The sequence below is a fragment of the Micromys minutus genome, assembly GCF_963924665.1.
Source record: "Micromys minutus genome assembly, chromosome: 1".
NCBI lineage: Eukaryota > Metazoa > Chordata > Mammalia > Rodentia > Muridae > Micromys > Micromys minutus.
Window position 1 is genome coordinate 93,483,663 of NC_137969.1, and position 16,046 is coordinate 93,499,708.

The 16,046-nt window shown below is 37.0% G+C and overlaps 1 protein-coding gene across 1 annotated transcript in view; it reads left to right on the forward strand.

Moving 5' to 3' along the window:
- The window catches only part of LOC308434957 (cathepsin R-like), a gene marked incomplete at both ends in the record, with an annotated part of 59,874 nt that overhangs the window by 22,903 nt on the left and 20,925 nt on the right, over positions 1 to 16,046 (forward strand). Inside the window, 4 exon segments of the mRNA XM_080935414.1 lie at positions 590 to 646; positions 1,105 to 1,267; positions 1,890 to 2,007; positions 2,665 to 2,755. Of these exon segments, the coding sequence (XP_080791540.1) occupies positions 590 to 646; positions 1,105 to 1,267; positions 1,890 to 2,007; positions 2,665 to 2,755 (429 nt within the window).

Here is a 16,046-nt window from a genome sequence, read left to right on the forward strand (position 1 = left end):
GGCAGCAGGCAGCAGAGAGTGCAGGGCACGCCAGGAGCTGCAACCGGGCGGGCAGCGGGCTGGAGGGCCGCAGGGCGGGCGGGGCGGTCACGTGGCCGGGCCTGATTCATATATTTTAAATGTATATTAATCCTAGTAGTTTACCACATATACTCTTTATTAGTGTCCACCCATCTTTCTGTGGAACTTTGCCCCCTTTAATTGCCCTTAATAATTCACAAAACAAATAGGCGCTTTCAAATGCTCATTGTTGTGGCCATGATTAGGGCATGAGCAAACTGCCAGTGTTAAGGTCTTTTAGGAGGCTGACGATCTCCCGGGATCTATCACTTGCCACTGAGTAATTTTCATAAAGTAGTAAGTTTTCTAGCTTGTTGCCAGGTTGTTATTTATCTATGACAATTCTTTCTTCCCCTTTCAGGGCAAATGCAATGCTTGTTGGGCATTTGCTGTGACTGGTGCCATAGAAGCACAGACAATCTGGCAAACTGGCAAACTTACCCCTTTGAGCGTACAGAACCTGGTGGACTGTTCTAAACCTCAAGGCAACAATGGCTGTCTTGGGGGTGACACATACAATGCCTTTCAGTATGTTTTGCACAATGGCGGTCTGGAGTCTGAGGCAACCTATCCATATGAAGGGAAAGTAAGTGGACATCTTACACTGTCATTGTAACTCAACTAGGAATGTGAGACAATTGTACCAATAACCCACCATCTTCAGAGTACAAATTATTTGGTAGGATTACTCTGCATACCATCAAATCTGTCACTAGTTTTTCAATATTTGTATAGCTTTCTGATAAGTTTATTTTGGTGCAGCTCTATTTGCTTTTGTAAACATGAAGAATATGCAAACTACTACACATATAGATTTCTCCACCATTAAAATTTCTAATAGATAAGAAGACCAACTCATTGTCATTGAAGATATGCAAACTAATTTTCAACTCTAAAATTTCTCAGTAGCATTTTACTTCCTGAGATTATTTATTGCTACCCTGACTTTAAGTGTGGTAAGCTTCATAGTATAGAGCACTGTGGCTCTGCCTCTTGTTCCCTAGGTGAGTGAGAGTAACTGAACCTCTTACTTGTCTTTTAAAGGATGGACCATGCAGATATAATCCAAAGAATTCATCTGCTGAAATCACAGGATTTGTGTCCCTTCCCCAAAGTGAGGATATCCTAATGGTTGCTGTAGCAACTATTGGGCCCATCTCCGCTGGAATTGATGCTTCACATGAGTCTTTCAAGTTCTATAAGAAAGGTACACGTTTTCTTCTATATAAGAAAAAAATAGTTGCATTCTTATGTTACAAGATTCTTATAAATCGGTATTTATGTATAAATATGATGTAAATATTTGTGCTTCTGGATTTTATTCTGTTTTTTATAGTTCACCTTTTGTGGCTCACATGAAGCTTAATATGTTAAAATTTCTAAAACTTATTACTTAGCTAAATTATATTTCTTTTCATTTGGTAGACATTTTAGGTACCTAGAGAAACTGATTGTCTGTAATCAAAGTACAAGAGTCTACTTGAAGTAAAGAATTTACCTTCTACAAGTTAATTATGGCATGAGATTCTGATAAAAACAACATCAACAATAATAAAACCACATACACACAAAAAATTCCATGAATTTATATCATAAGCACAGAGACAAGTGTCTACCAACAAACATACACTAATTAGAATTTCTTAGTTTTTCTGTGAAACCCTATATGTCTATGTTTTAGGTAACATTTCATCCAGCTCTCTATTCTTATGGTAGTTTGTGTCATTTCATGATTTTTGAAGATGTCTTCTTTGAAAACTCTTGGTGGTGTTGTTACCTGTCAGGTGACCTGTGCATCTCATATCAACCACTTTCATTTCATTTCTCAGGTATTTATCATGAGCCAAACTGTAGCAGTAATTCTGTGACCCATGGAGTTCTTGTGGTTGGCTATGGATTTGATGGAAATGAGACGGATGGTGACCACTACTGGCTTATCAAAAACAGGTAAACATTGCCAAAAAATGTGGATCTGAAGTTCAAAGACCTGCAGAGATGTTTCAGTGGTTAAAAGCAGTGGGTAACATTTCAAGGGGATTATTGATTATTGAAGGAATGTGCCTGTTGCAAGTCAGTAATTGGATACACAGCCTAAAAAATTGTTTCATTTACATCGAATAATGGTTGTTCTTATTTTTTATATACATGTGGGAAGTGCGTGTACATGTGTACATTTTTGCATGTCTGAAGATACAGGTGAATGCAAATACATATATGTAGATGTCTGATGCTATTTTCTCAATTATTATCCAACTTAGTTCCAGTTCTTAGCCTCTGAATTTTCTGATAGCTTTCACAATGTACTCACAATGTCTAATCACAACGTCCAAACTCTGTCCCATGTGTCTTGGGTGTCAGCAGCTTGTCTGTGCCATTGTCTTTTCTAAAAAATGATGAATTTGTTAATTCTGAAACATTAATTCTTAGAAGTGAGCCTGCCCATTCTCTTTTGTCATGTTGCCATCCTATGTGGTACCTTTTGAGACCCAGGTGTAGATCCTGTGCTTTTTCTAATTTGTCCGTTATGTTGCTTAGTTGCCGGTTATTAAAATAAACCCAATGTGCAGTGATATTTCTACTAAATGAAAAATGTATCTTTTCCAGCTGGGGTAAAAAATGGGGCATCAGAGGTTACATGAAGATTGCCAAAGACAAGAACAACCACTGTGGAATTGCTTCCTATGCTCACTACCCTACAATATGAGCAGCTGATGGTCACAAGAAAGCATTTGGCAGAAGAAAGCATGCCTAGTGGAGCACTACCTGCTTGTCAGTGACCAGCCATGTATATCTTTGGTATATCTGTGTCCTTGAAGAGCTACATTGTAATGTGAATTCTGGGGCCTTTCAACTATTTTGATCTTATGACTGCTTCTGATCAAACTAATGTGTGTTTATTATTCCTGCAGAAAATGTCAGTTTTACAGATTATGCAAATAAAATGCTTTAAAAACAAAATAGAAATATATTTCCTAGGTCTTTCCCATTTTAAAAAAAATGACTTTTTGTGGCTATACTTGCAATACCTTGTGAACTTAAGAATGAAAGTTATCCTGGTGTTCATAAGGTTGTGGGCAGATCCAATCAGTGAAGGGAGAAACAGTAAATGGAGCACCCTCATAGAAGCAGGTGGAGGTGAGATGGGATGGGAGTTTCCAGAGAGGAAACTGAGAAAGGGAATAACATTTAAAATGTAAATAAATAAAATATGCAATAAAAGAAGAACAGAAACAACAAATGCCAAAGCACTGAGGTGGTGATTAGGAGTGTGTGCACATTTGTGGAGACAAATGTAGGGGAAGGGAGGATGAAAGGAGGGTGGGGGAAGCAGATAACATTTCAAATGTAAATACAGAGAGTATCTAATAAAAATTAAATAAAACTCATGAAAACTGAAAAACACAATGAAAACAGTGGTAGGAGGAAAATTCATAGCACTGAGCACCTTCATAAAAAAATTTGAGAGATTCTATACTAGCAAGTTAAAAGCATATCTGAAAGCTGTAGTGCAAAAAGAACCAGTAGAATGTAATAACAAAATAAAAAGAAAAGTGTAAAAAGGAAAGAAATTAAAGACTGCCTAGAAATAAATGAAAATGAATACACTTTATACCTAAACTTATGGAACCCAATGAAATGGCACAAGCCACGTAGGAAATGTTAAGGAAATCAAGTCAGTTTTCTGGAGATAACTGAGCATGTCTGCTATGGGAGTGCTCTGCAAGGTATAAAGCCAGGAGACTTCATTCCAGGATTGCTTCTGACTGACATGCTTTTCCTACTGCTATCAAATAACCTAGTGACATGGGGGTCACCCCACCTTGTTGGGCAAATTTACTGCAATATCAAGAAGATGTATTTTCATGTTATAATGGTGTTTAGACAAGCTAATGATTTCATAATTCCTGAGAATGTTTTTTTAAAGAAATTCTGAATAGATTCAAGTAATGTTAAGCCTTCTGTAGTACAAAAAGCTGCAAATAAAGTTCCATGTCACAAGCACATAAATTGCACTAGGAAGAAAAATAGAGTTGGAACAAATTGATCATCAAAAAAAAAAATTTCTCCTGGGACAGAACCAACGATGAAGTCAAAGGTATGCAACATTATAAGGCAAGGCCATGTGAAACTGTTTCTTTGAACTTATATTGAGCTTATAGAATGAAACGTTTTACATGTGAGGTAATTTGTGGAGAACTGTCATCTATGAAGCTATAAAAATGATGTGAGAAAAAATTAAATGTGACTGTTTAGGCTCCACTCCATCTGCCAAATGTGTGTGTGTGTGTGTGTGTGTATGTGTATGAATATAAGTATGCATATGCACTTGTGAAACTGAGAGGAAAGATGTTTCGGCCCACCAGTGTGTGTGTGTGTGTGTGTGTGTGTGTGTGTGTACAGACATGAATTAGTTTCTTTCTCTAAGGCTCACTGATAGATAATGAGCTCTAAGCCTCTCACTAACCAGTGTGAGGCCCTTGAGTTAAAGAGTAAAGAGCCCAAGCAATTAAGTTTAATTTCTTAATCCCTGGCAGCTATAAGCACTTGTCAGTTGTCAGAAGTTATCAGTTTTTGGACCTCAGAACAGTAAGAGCAAGGTGATGGCTAGAGGTCATCAGACTCTGGTATGCCAAATTAGCATCCCACCACAGTACTGCACGTAAGGGTGCTTCTAAGCAGCAAGTTTATAGAACTACATAAGTGCCTATATTTTTCAAAACGTAGAAATGTCACGCTATCAAATAAACAGCAGAAGAAAAAAGCTTTACAACAACAAGACTAATAAGACATCAAACTTGAAAGGAGTAGATGTAAAGAAATATTCAGACTCAGCACCAAATCCTTAAATTATAAAATCAAGAAAATCAATGAAACAAAGTGTTTTTACTTTGCGAAAATTAATACAATTACCAAACTATTAGCCAAAATAAATAAAAGGCATGGAGAATATATCCAAATTAATAATTTTTAGTTTAATATGGGTGCAAAATAAAAGAAAAGAGTGAAATAGAGAAAACCATATTAATACTGTGTACTCCCACAAATTGGAATTCTAAAAGAAATGACTTATTTTCTAGATATATAGCACTATAAAGTTAAATCATGGTTACGTGAGCAATTTAAACAGATCTGTAATGATAAAAACACAGTAATTTACAGTCTACAAGCTTTACAATTGAAGTCATTGGAGAGAGAGCCGGGCCACTGCCATCAAGACTCATGGCCTGCCTGCAGACTGCTGAGCAGGAAGAGGATCCTCAAGAGTCTTCTTCCACCTGAGCCCATGTGTGAGTCCCCATTTCATCTCCACTGACTATAGGGAAAGATCACCAGGAACTCTCTGGGTGCAGGTAATGTGATGCTGGCTTGGAATGGTCTGTTCTGACCCAGAGACAGAGCTAGGCCACCCCCATAAAGACTCATGACCTGTCCACCAATTGCTGAGCACACAGAAGAGCCTGGGGGGGTGGTGTCTACATCCATAGTCCCTATTTCTTCTCCACTGCCTATCTGGAAGAGATTTCGGGAAACACTTGGGGTGCAGTTAATAGGATGCTGCTTAGGAATGGACTATTCTAGCACTCAACTGTGCCCAGAGCCAGAGCCAGCCCACCATCATCAGAACTCACAGCCTCCACATGGAGAGCTGAATACCCAGAAGCAATCTTTCTCCCGAGCCCAGGGACCCACAGATCCACAAGAGAGACAAACTCCAGTCAGAGCCAACAAGATCATCTATCATCACAGATAATAAGATGGCAAGAGACAAGTGCAAGAACCTAAGCAATGTAAACCAAGACAACCTGGCAACAACAGAACACAGTTCTCCCACCATAGTGGATATCCCTACAGACCAGTAAAAAAGATTTTGACTTAAAATCATACTTCATGCTGATGAGGGTTATTCTTCAGAAGTGCATGAATGAACTCCTTAAAGAATTACAGGAGAACCAGGAGAATACAGGTCAAGAACTAGAAATCTATAAAGAGGACACAGAAAAATCAAATAAAGAGCTACAGGAAAACACATCCAAACAGTTTATGGAATTGAAAACAGAAATGGAAACAATAAAGAATCACAAAAGAAGACAACTCTGGAGATAGAAAACCCAGGAAAGTGATCAGGAATCATAGATGCACACATCACCAACAGAATACAAAAGATGGACAAGAGACACTCAGGGGCAGAAGATGCCACTGATGATGTTGACACAACAGTCAGAAAAAATGCAAAAATTAAGAAGCTCCTAACTCAAAAGATATAGGAAATCCAGGACACATGAGAAGACCAAACCTAAAGATAATAGGTGTAGAAAGTATGAAGATTCCAATTAAAACGGCCACTAAATATCTTCAAAAAAATCACAGAAGAAAACTTCCTTAACCTAAAGGAAGTGTTGACCACGGACATACCAGAAGCCTTAAGAACTCCAAATAGATTGGAACAGAAAAGAAACTTCTCCCTGCACATAATAGTCAAAACACAAAATGTTCAAAACAATGAATACTAAAAGCAGTAAGAGAAAAAGTACAAGTAAGATATAAAGGCAGACTTATCAGAATTACACCGGATGTCTCAACAGAGACTATGAAATCTAGAAGACCTTGGAGAGACATCATATAGACTAAGAGAACATAAATTAGCCCAGGTTACTATATCCAGCAAAACTTTCAATTGCCATAGATGGAGAAACCAAGATATTCCAGGACAAAACAAAATTTACACAATATATGTCCACAAACCCAGCATTACAAAGGATAATAGATGGAAAACTCCATCACAAGAAGGGAAACTACACCCTACAAAAAGAAAGAAAATATTATTCTTGCAACAAAATCAAAAGAAGAAAAACACACAACACAATTCTACCTCTAACAACAAAAACAACAAGAAACAGCAGTCACTATGCCTTAATATCTCTTAACATCAATTGAATCAATTTCCCAATAAAAAGACATAGACTATCAGACTAGATATGTAAACAGGATCCAGCATTTTGCTGCATAAAGGAAACTTATCTCAGCAACAGAGACAGACACTACAACCGAGTTAAAGGCTGAAATAACTTTCCAAGCAAATGGTCCCAAGAAAAAAGTTGGAGTACCCATTCAAATATTGAATAAAATAAACTTTCAATCAAATTTATCAAAAAATATAAGGAAGGACACTTTTTACTTATCACAGGAAAAAAACTATCAAGACTAAATCTCAATGCTGAACATGTATGCTCCAAATATGAGTGCACTCACATTCACAAAAGAAACTCTTTTCTTGTTAAACTTTATTTTAAAAAACAATGATAAAAGAAAAAAATTTAATCATTTTTGCATAAATGTATACAAATACATTTTTGTCAGTGCTTGGATTTTTTTTTAAGGTTTAATACTATGCATTAAGGTCTTACTAGTTACAATGAAGAACAAGTACCTGTAAAACAGGATGTAACCCAGATTTAGTCAATGTTTTCATGGTGTGTAAGGATTGAGCATAATGGTTTGTTTTGTTTTCTTGTTTTCTTGAACTTCACACAGTCTGTGAGTTGTTTCTAGGGCAGTCCGAGCCTCTGGGGTTAGCATCCAAATATCAGTGACTGCATATTATGTCTGTTCTTTTGTGACTGGGTTATCTCACTCAGGATGATATTCTCTAGATGCAACCATTTTCTTAAGAATTTGGTTAAGTCATTGTTACAGATGGCTGAGTAGTACTCCATTGTGTAAATGTACCACAATTTTTGTATCCATTCACCTACTGAAGGACATCTGGGTTCTTTCCAGCTTCTGGCTATCATAAATAGAGCTGCTATGAACATTGTGGTGCATGTAACATAGTTGTATATTGGAGTGTCTCTGGGGTATATGCCCAGAAGTGGAATAGCTGGATCTTCAGGTAGTACTATGTCCAATTTTCTGAGGAATCGCCGGACTGATTTCCAAGTGGTTGTATCAGTTTACAACCGCACCAACAATGGAGAATTGTTCCTGTTTCTCCACAACCTCACCAGCATCTGCTGTTATCTGAGTTTTGGACCTTGGCCAATATGACTGGTGTGAGGTGGAGACTCAGAGATGTTTTGACTTGCATTTCCATGATGGCTAAGGATGTTGAAAACTTTTTTAGATGATTCTAAGCCATTCCATATTCCTCAATTGAGAACGTTTTGTTTAGCTCTGTACCCCATTTTTTAAATAGGGTTATTTGATTCTCTGGTGTCTAGCTTTTTGAGTTCTTTATATACATTGGATATTAGGCATCTATCTGATGTGGAGTTGGTAAAGGTCTTTTCCCACTCAGTTGGCTGCCATTTTGTTTTCTTGACAATGTCCTTAGCCTTACAGAAACGTTGCAATCTCATTACGTCCCATTTGTTAATCTTTGACATTAAAGCTTGAGCCATTGGTGTTTTGTTCCGAAAATTTTCTCTTGTACCTATGTGTTCTAAGGTTTCCCCTACTTTTTCATCTAATAGCTTCAGTGTATCTGGTTTAATGTGGAGATTTTTGATCCACTTACACTTGAGCTTTGTACAAGGAGATAAGACAGGGTCTATTTTCATTCTTCTGCATGCTGAGTGCCAGTTGGACCAACACCATTTGTTGAATAGTCTGTCCTTTTTCCATTGAATATTTACAGCTCCTTTGTCAAAAATCAGGTGACCATATACATGAGGGCTCATTTCTGAATCTTCTAATCTATTCCATTGATTCATGTGCCTATTTCTGTACCAGTACCATGCAGTTTCAGCACAGTTGCCTTGTAACATAGCTTGAGGTTAGGGATAGTGATTCCTGCAGAAGTTTTTTTGTTGTTGAGGATGGATTTCACTATTCTAGGTCTTTCATTATTCCAGATGAAATTGCACATTGATCTTTCCAACGCAATGAAGAATTTGTTGGAATTTGAATGGGGATTGCATTGAATCTGTAGATTGCTTTTGTTAGGATGGCCATTTTTAAAATGTTGATCTTTCCAATCTATGAGCATGGGAGATCTTTCAATTTTCTGAGACCTTTTTCAATTTCCTTTAGAGGTTTGAAGTTCTTGTCATACAGGTCCTTCACTTGCTTAGTTAGAGTCACACCAAGGTATTTCATAGTTTTTGTGACTATTGTGAAAAGTATCTTTTCCCTAATTTCTTTCTCCACATGTTTGTCTTTTGAATATTGGAAGGCTACTGATTTGTTTGAGTTAATTTTATATTCAGCCACTTTGCTGCACTTGTTTATCAGCTGTAGAAGTTCTCTGGTGGAATTTGTGGGGTCACTTAAGTACACTATCATGTCATCTGCAAGAAGTGATGTGTTTACTTTTTCCTTTCCAATTTGTATCCTTTTGATTTCTTTTGGCTTTCTAATTGCTCCAGCCAGGACTTACAGTACTAGGTTGAATAGGTAGGGGGAGAGTGGGTATCCTGTCGAGTCCCTAATTTTAGTGGAATTGCTTCAAGATTCCCCCCATTAACTTTGATATTTGTTGTTGGTTTTTGTATGTTTCTTTTATTATGTTTAGTTATGGGCCTTGGATTCCTGTTTTGTCCAGGACTTTTAACATGAAGGTGTGTTGAATTTTGTCAAATGCTTTCTCAGCATCTAGTGATATGACCATGTGATTTTGTTCTTTGAGTTTGTTTATATGGTGGATTACATTGATGGATTTCCTTGTATTAAACCATCCCTCCATCCCAGGGATGAAGCCTACTTGGTCATGGTGAATGATCGTTTTGATGTGTTCTTGGAATTTTTTTGCAAGTATTTTTTTGAGTATTTTTGCATCAATGTTTATAAGTGAGATTGGTGTGAATTTTTCTTTTCTTGTGGCTTCTTTGTATGGTTTATGAATGAGGGTTATTGTAGCCTCAAAAAATAAGTTAGGTAGTGTTACATCTGATTCTATCTTGTGGAATAGTTTGGAAAGTATTGGTGTTATGTCCACAATAAATATCTGATAAATTTCTGCACAGAACTCATCTGGACCTGGGTTTTTTTTTTTTTTTTTTTTTTTTTTTTTTTTTTTTTTTTGGTTTAAACACTTTTGATGAGTTCTATTTTCTTAGGTGTCATGAGATTATTTGGATGGTTTACTTGGTCCTGGTTTAACTTTGGGATCTTGTATCTGTCTAGAAATTCATTCATTTTCTCCAGATTTTCCAACTTTGTGGAGTATAGGTTTTTGTAGTAGGATCTAGGGATTTCTTAAATTTCCTCAGTTTCAGTTGTTATGTCTCTACTTTCCTATCTGATTTTGTTCATTTGTATACTCTCTCTTTGCCCTCTACTCAGTCTAGCTAGGGGTTTATCAATCTTGTTGATTTTCTCAAAGAACCAGCTCTTGGTTTTGTTGAATCTTTCGATTGTTCTTTTTGTTTCTATTTGGTCTATTTCTGCCCTAAGATTGATTATTTCTTTCTGTATACTCCTCTTGGGTGTATCTGCTTCCTTTTGTTCTAGAGCTTTTAGCTGTGCTGTCAAGTTGCTGATGTATGCTCTTTCCAGTTTCTTTTTGGAGCACTCAGATATATGAGTTTTCCTCTCAGTACTGCTTTCATTGCATCCAATAGGATTGGGTATGTTGTGTTTTCATTTTCATTGAATTCTAGAAAATCCATAATTTATTTCTTCATTTTTTCATTGACCCTGCTATCATTTAACAGAGTGTTGTTTAGTTTCTATGTGTATGTGGGCTTTTTGGTGTTTTTGTTGTTCTTAAAGACCAGCCTTAGACCATGGTGATCTAAGAGGATGCATGAGAGTATTTAAATCTTCTTATATCTATTGAGACTTGTTCTGTGTCCAATTATGTGGTCAGTTTTTGAGAAGGTGCCATGGGGTGCTGAGAAGAAGGTGTATTCTTTTACTTTAGGATGATATATTCTGTAGATATCTATTAATTCCAGTTGGTTCATAGTCTCTGCTAGTTTTACAGTGTCCTTGTACATTTTTTTTTCCATGATCTGTCAATTGGCGAGAGTGGATTATTAAAGTCTCCCACTCTTATTGTGTTATGAAATGTATTTTTTGAGCTTTATTAGGGTTTCTTCTCTCAATTTGTGTGCTTTTGTGTTTGGAGCATATATGGTAAGGATTGAGAGTACCTCCTGACAGATTTCCCCGGTAATGAGTAAAAAGTGTCCTTCCTTATCTTTTTTGATAACTTTTGGTTGCAAATTTACTTTATTCCAAATTAGAATAGCGACTCCAGCTTGCTTCTTGGGGTTGTTTGCTTGGAAGTTTTTTTCCCACCCTTTTACTCTGAGATAGCATCTGTCTTTGTCTCTGAGATGAGTTTCCTGTATGCAGCAAAATGCTGGATTTTGTTTATGTATCCAGACTGATAGCCTATGTCTCTTTATTGGGGAGTTGATTCCATTTATGTTAATAGATATCAAGGAATAGTGGTTTCTGTTTTCTGATATTATTGCTTTTGTAGGTTGAGTTGTGTCTGTGTCTCTTTCTTCTTTTGATTTTCTTGCTTAGGATTTCTCTTGTTTTTACTCATTGTATTGGGTTTTCCACCTATAATTCATTGTAGTGTTGGGTTTGTGGCCAGATATTGTGTAAATTTAGATTTGTCTTGAAATATCTACATCTCTCCATCTGGGTGATTGATAGTTTTCCTGGGTATAACAGCTTGGTCTGGCACTTGTGCTCTCTTAGGGAGTGCATGATGTCTGTCCAGGCTCTTCTAGCTTTCATAGTCTCTGTTGAGAAATTGAGTGTGATTCTGATTGGTCTTTCTTTATATGTTACATGACCTTTTTCCCTTACTGCTTTTAGTATTTTTTCTTTGCTTTGGCACTTGGTGTTTTGACTATTATGTGTTGGGAGGAATTTCTTTTCTGGTACAACCTATTTGGAGTTCTGAAGGCTTCTTTTATGCTCGTGATCACCTCATTCTTAAGGGTTGGGATATTTTCTTCTACAATTTTGTTGAAGATATTTACTGTGCCTCTTAGTTGATATTCTTTCCCTCTTCTATTCCTATTATCCTTAGGTTTGATTTTCTCATTGTGTACTGGATCTCCTGGACATTTTAAGTTAGGAGCTTTTTAGTTTTTGCATCTTCTCTGACTGTTTTTCCTATGATTTCAATGTTGTCGTTGGCTCCGGAGACTCTCTCTTCCTTCTCTTATAGTCTATTGGAAATGTTTGCATCTTTTACTCCTGATTTCTTTTTTAGGTGTTCTACCTCTAGGGTTATCTCTTTTAGTGTTTTCTTTATTGTGTCAATTTTCATTTAAATTCCTTCTTCCTTTTTTTCATCTTTTTGGTTCTGTTTTCTTCTAGTTCTTTGAGTTCTTTGAGTGTTTTTCTTGTTTCCTCTTTAAAAGCTTCTTATTCTTTTTGCTTTTCCTTCCGTTCTTGTTTAAGCATTTCTATCATCGTCTTGAGGTATTATTTTAGGTCTACACCTTCGTTTTCTGGAGTGTTTGGCATTCCGCTGTTTGCTGTGATGGGTGAGCTGTGTACTGGTGTTGCCAGGTTGTCTTGGTTTCCTTGGGATATGCTCTTTCACTTTCCTCTTGCCATCTTGTTGTCAGTGATATGTTCTTGCCTTTCCCTTGTACCAGTTCTGTGTCCCTGCATCTCCGCTGGTCCAGGTGGCAGATGGTCTGAGCCCTGTTCTGCGCCCAAAAGCCGCTGGGTGGGAACAGAGGTCCAAATGCTGGGTTCTTGGTCCCTGGATAAGGTAGGGCAGGGGCGCGCTTTCCGTGCGCACTAGGCAGAGATCTCTCTGCCCCCTGGCTACTCAGATCTCCTTCTCAATAGGCCTTAACCTTTGGGAACTGCAGGTCCAGGTGGCATATGGGCAGAGCCCTGTTCTGCGTCCCCAAGAAACTCTTTTAAAGCTCAAAGCATATATTGTATCACATACAATAATAATGGGAGACTTCAACACCTCAAACTGATCAAATAACCGACCATGGAAGCAGAAGCTGAATAGAGACACAGTAAAATTTACAAAAGTTATTTACCTAATGGATTTAACAGACATTTATAGAATATTTCATTCTCAACAAAAGATTATATCTTCTTTTCAGCCCCTTACAGAACCTTTTCTAAAATTGACCATAAAATATGACACAAAACATGACTCAAGATACACAAGGAGATCAAAAATAAAGGCACAACATACCCAAACTTAAGGTATGCAATGAAAACAGACATAGGGGAGAAACTCATAGCTCTGAGTACCTTTAAGAAAATGGGAGATATTTTACACTAACAGCTTGAGAGCAAACCTGAAAGCTCAAGAACAAAGACAAGCCGATACACAAGAGGAGTAGATGGCAGAAAATAATCAAACTCAGAGCTGAAATCAACCATGTAAAAACAAAAAGAACTATACAAAGAATCAACAAAACCAGAAGCTAGTTCTTTGAGAAAATCAAGAGATTGATAAACCCTAAACTAGACTAACCACAAGGGGCAGAGATAGTATCCAAATTATCAAAATCAGAAATAAACGGGGAGATATAACAACAGAAACAGAAGAAATTCAAGAAGTAAACAGATCCTACAACAAAAGCCTATACTAAAAAAAAAAAAAAAACTGGAAAATTCTGAAAAAATGGACAGTTTTCTAGACAGATACCCAGTACCAAACTTAAACCAGAATCAAATAAACCTTCTAAGCAGCCATCAAAATCCTCCCAACCAAAAAAAAGGTCAGGACCAGATGGATTCAGTGCTGAATTTTATCAGACCTTCATAGAAGAACTAATATCAATATTTTACAAACTATTCCACAAAATAGAAACAGAGAGAATGCTAACCAACTTGTTCTTCCAAGCCACAATTACTTTCATACATAAACCACACAAAGATCCTACAGAGAAAGAGAACTTCAGAACAATTTTTGTCATGAACTCCTACAACTGATAAACAACTTCAGCAAAGTGGCTGGGTCACAAACAATATAAAATACCTTGGTGTGACCTTAACCAAGCAAGTGAAAGACCTGTATTGCCAGAATTTTAAGTCTCTGAAGTAGGAAATTGAATAAGATTTCTGAAGTTGGAAAGATCTTTCATGCTCATGTATTGGCAGGATTGATATAGTAAAAATAGACATCTTGTCAAAAGCAATCTATATATTCAATGCAATTCCCACCAAAATTACAACTCAATTATTCATACAAGTAGAAGAGAAATTTGAAAATTCATTTGAAATAACAAGTAACCCAGGATAGTGAAAACTATTCTCAACAATATAAGAAGTTCTGGGTTAATCACCATTCCTAACCTCAAACTGTATTGCAGATCAATTATGGTAAAAAAAAAACAAGGTGTACTGATATAGAGATAGGAAGGTAGATCAATAAAATAGAATTGAAGACCTAGAAATACACCCACACTCCTATGGTCACTTGATCTGTGACAAAGGAGCTGAAAACATTCAATGGAAGAAGGACAGTCTCTTCAACAAATGGTGCAGGTTCAACTAGCTGTTATCATGCAGAAGAATGAAAATTGATCCATTCCCTTCCCTTTTTTTGCAAATGGCAAGAGGATTTTTATTCTGAGCGCACTTGGGGCCCACAACCGCATTGGAGTAGAGAGCTGCAGCAAATTGATCCATTCTTATCTCCTTATAGAAAGCTCAAGTCCAAGTGGATCAAAGACCACCACGTAAAATAAAGTACACTGAAACTAATAGAAGAGAAAGTGGGGAAGAGCTTAAAACACATGGGCATTTTGGAAAATTTTCTGAAGGGAATGCCAGTTCTAAGATCAAGAATCGACAAATCTGACCTTATGAACTAGCAAAGTTTCTCCAAGTCTAAGGACACTGTCAAGAGGATAAAATGGCACCCAACAGATTGGGAAAGGATTTTTACCAATCCTACATCTGATAGAGGGCTAGTATCCATATATAAAAAGGACACAAAAAGTTAGATTTTATAGAATCAAATAATTCTATTAAAATTGCGGTAAAAAGCTAAACAGAGAAATCTCAACTGAGGAGTAGTGAATGGCTGACAAGCACCTAAAGAAATATTCAACATTCTTTGTCATCATAAAAATGCAAATCAAACCAAACCTAAAATTTTACCTCACACCAATCAGAATGGCTAAGATCAAAAACCCAGGTGACAGCAGATGCTGATGAGGATGCAGAGAAAGAGGAACACTCTTACATTGTTTGTGGGATTTCAAGATGGTAGAACCAGTATGGAAATCAGTCTTGCAGTTCCTCACAAAATTGGACATAATACTACCAGAAGACCCAGTTATATAACTCCTGGGCATATACCTTAAAGACACCCCAACATATAACAAGGACACATGTTCCACCATATTCATAGCAGCCTTATTTATTATAGCCAGAAGCTGGAAAGAACCCAGATTTCTTTAAATAAAGGAACGAATAGAAGAATTGTGGTACATTTACACAATAGATTAGTACTATTCTATTAGAAAGAATGAATTTATGAAATTCCTTGGCAAGTGGATAGAATTATCCTAGAAGCAATCATCCTGAGTGAGGTAACACAATCACAAAAGAACACACATGGTATGCACTACTAATATGCAGATACTAGACCAAAGAGCTCTGAATAACCAAGAAACAATTCACAGACCACATGAAGTTTAAAAAAAAGGAGGCCAGAATTTGTATGCCTCAGTCTTTCTTAGGAGGTAGAACAAAGCGCTCAACAGAAGAAGTACAGGGACAAATAATGGAGCAGAAATTGTTCATTCAGTAGCTGCCTCTCCTGGGGATCCACCCAACCCAAGTACTATTGCTGATACCAAGCAGTGCTTATGTGCAGGAGCCAGATATGGATACCTCTTTAGAGGCTTTTCTACAGTCATACAGATACAGTTAAGGATCCTTGCAGCTAACCATCAGATTGAACACAGGTTATCCAATGAAGGAGCTAGAGAAAGGACTGAAGGGGCAGAAAGGGTTTGTTACCCCATGGGAAGAACAACATTATCTACCAACTAAACCCTCTTGACTTCCTAGGAACTAACCCCAAC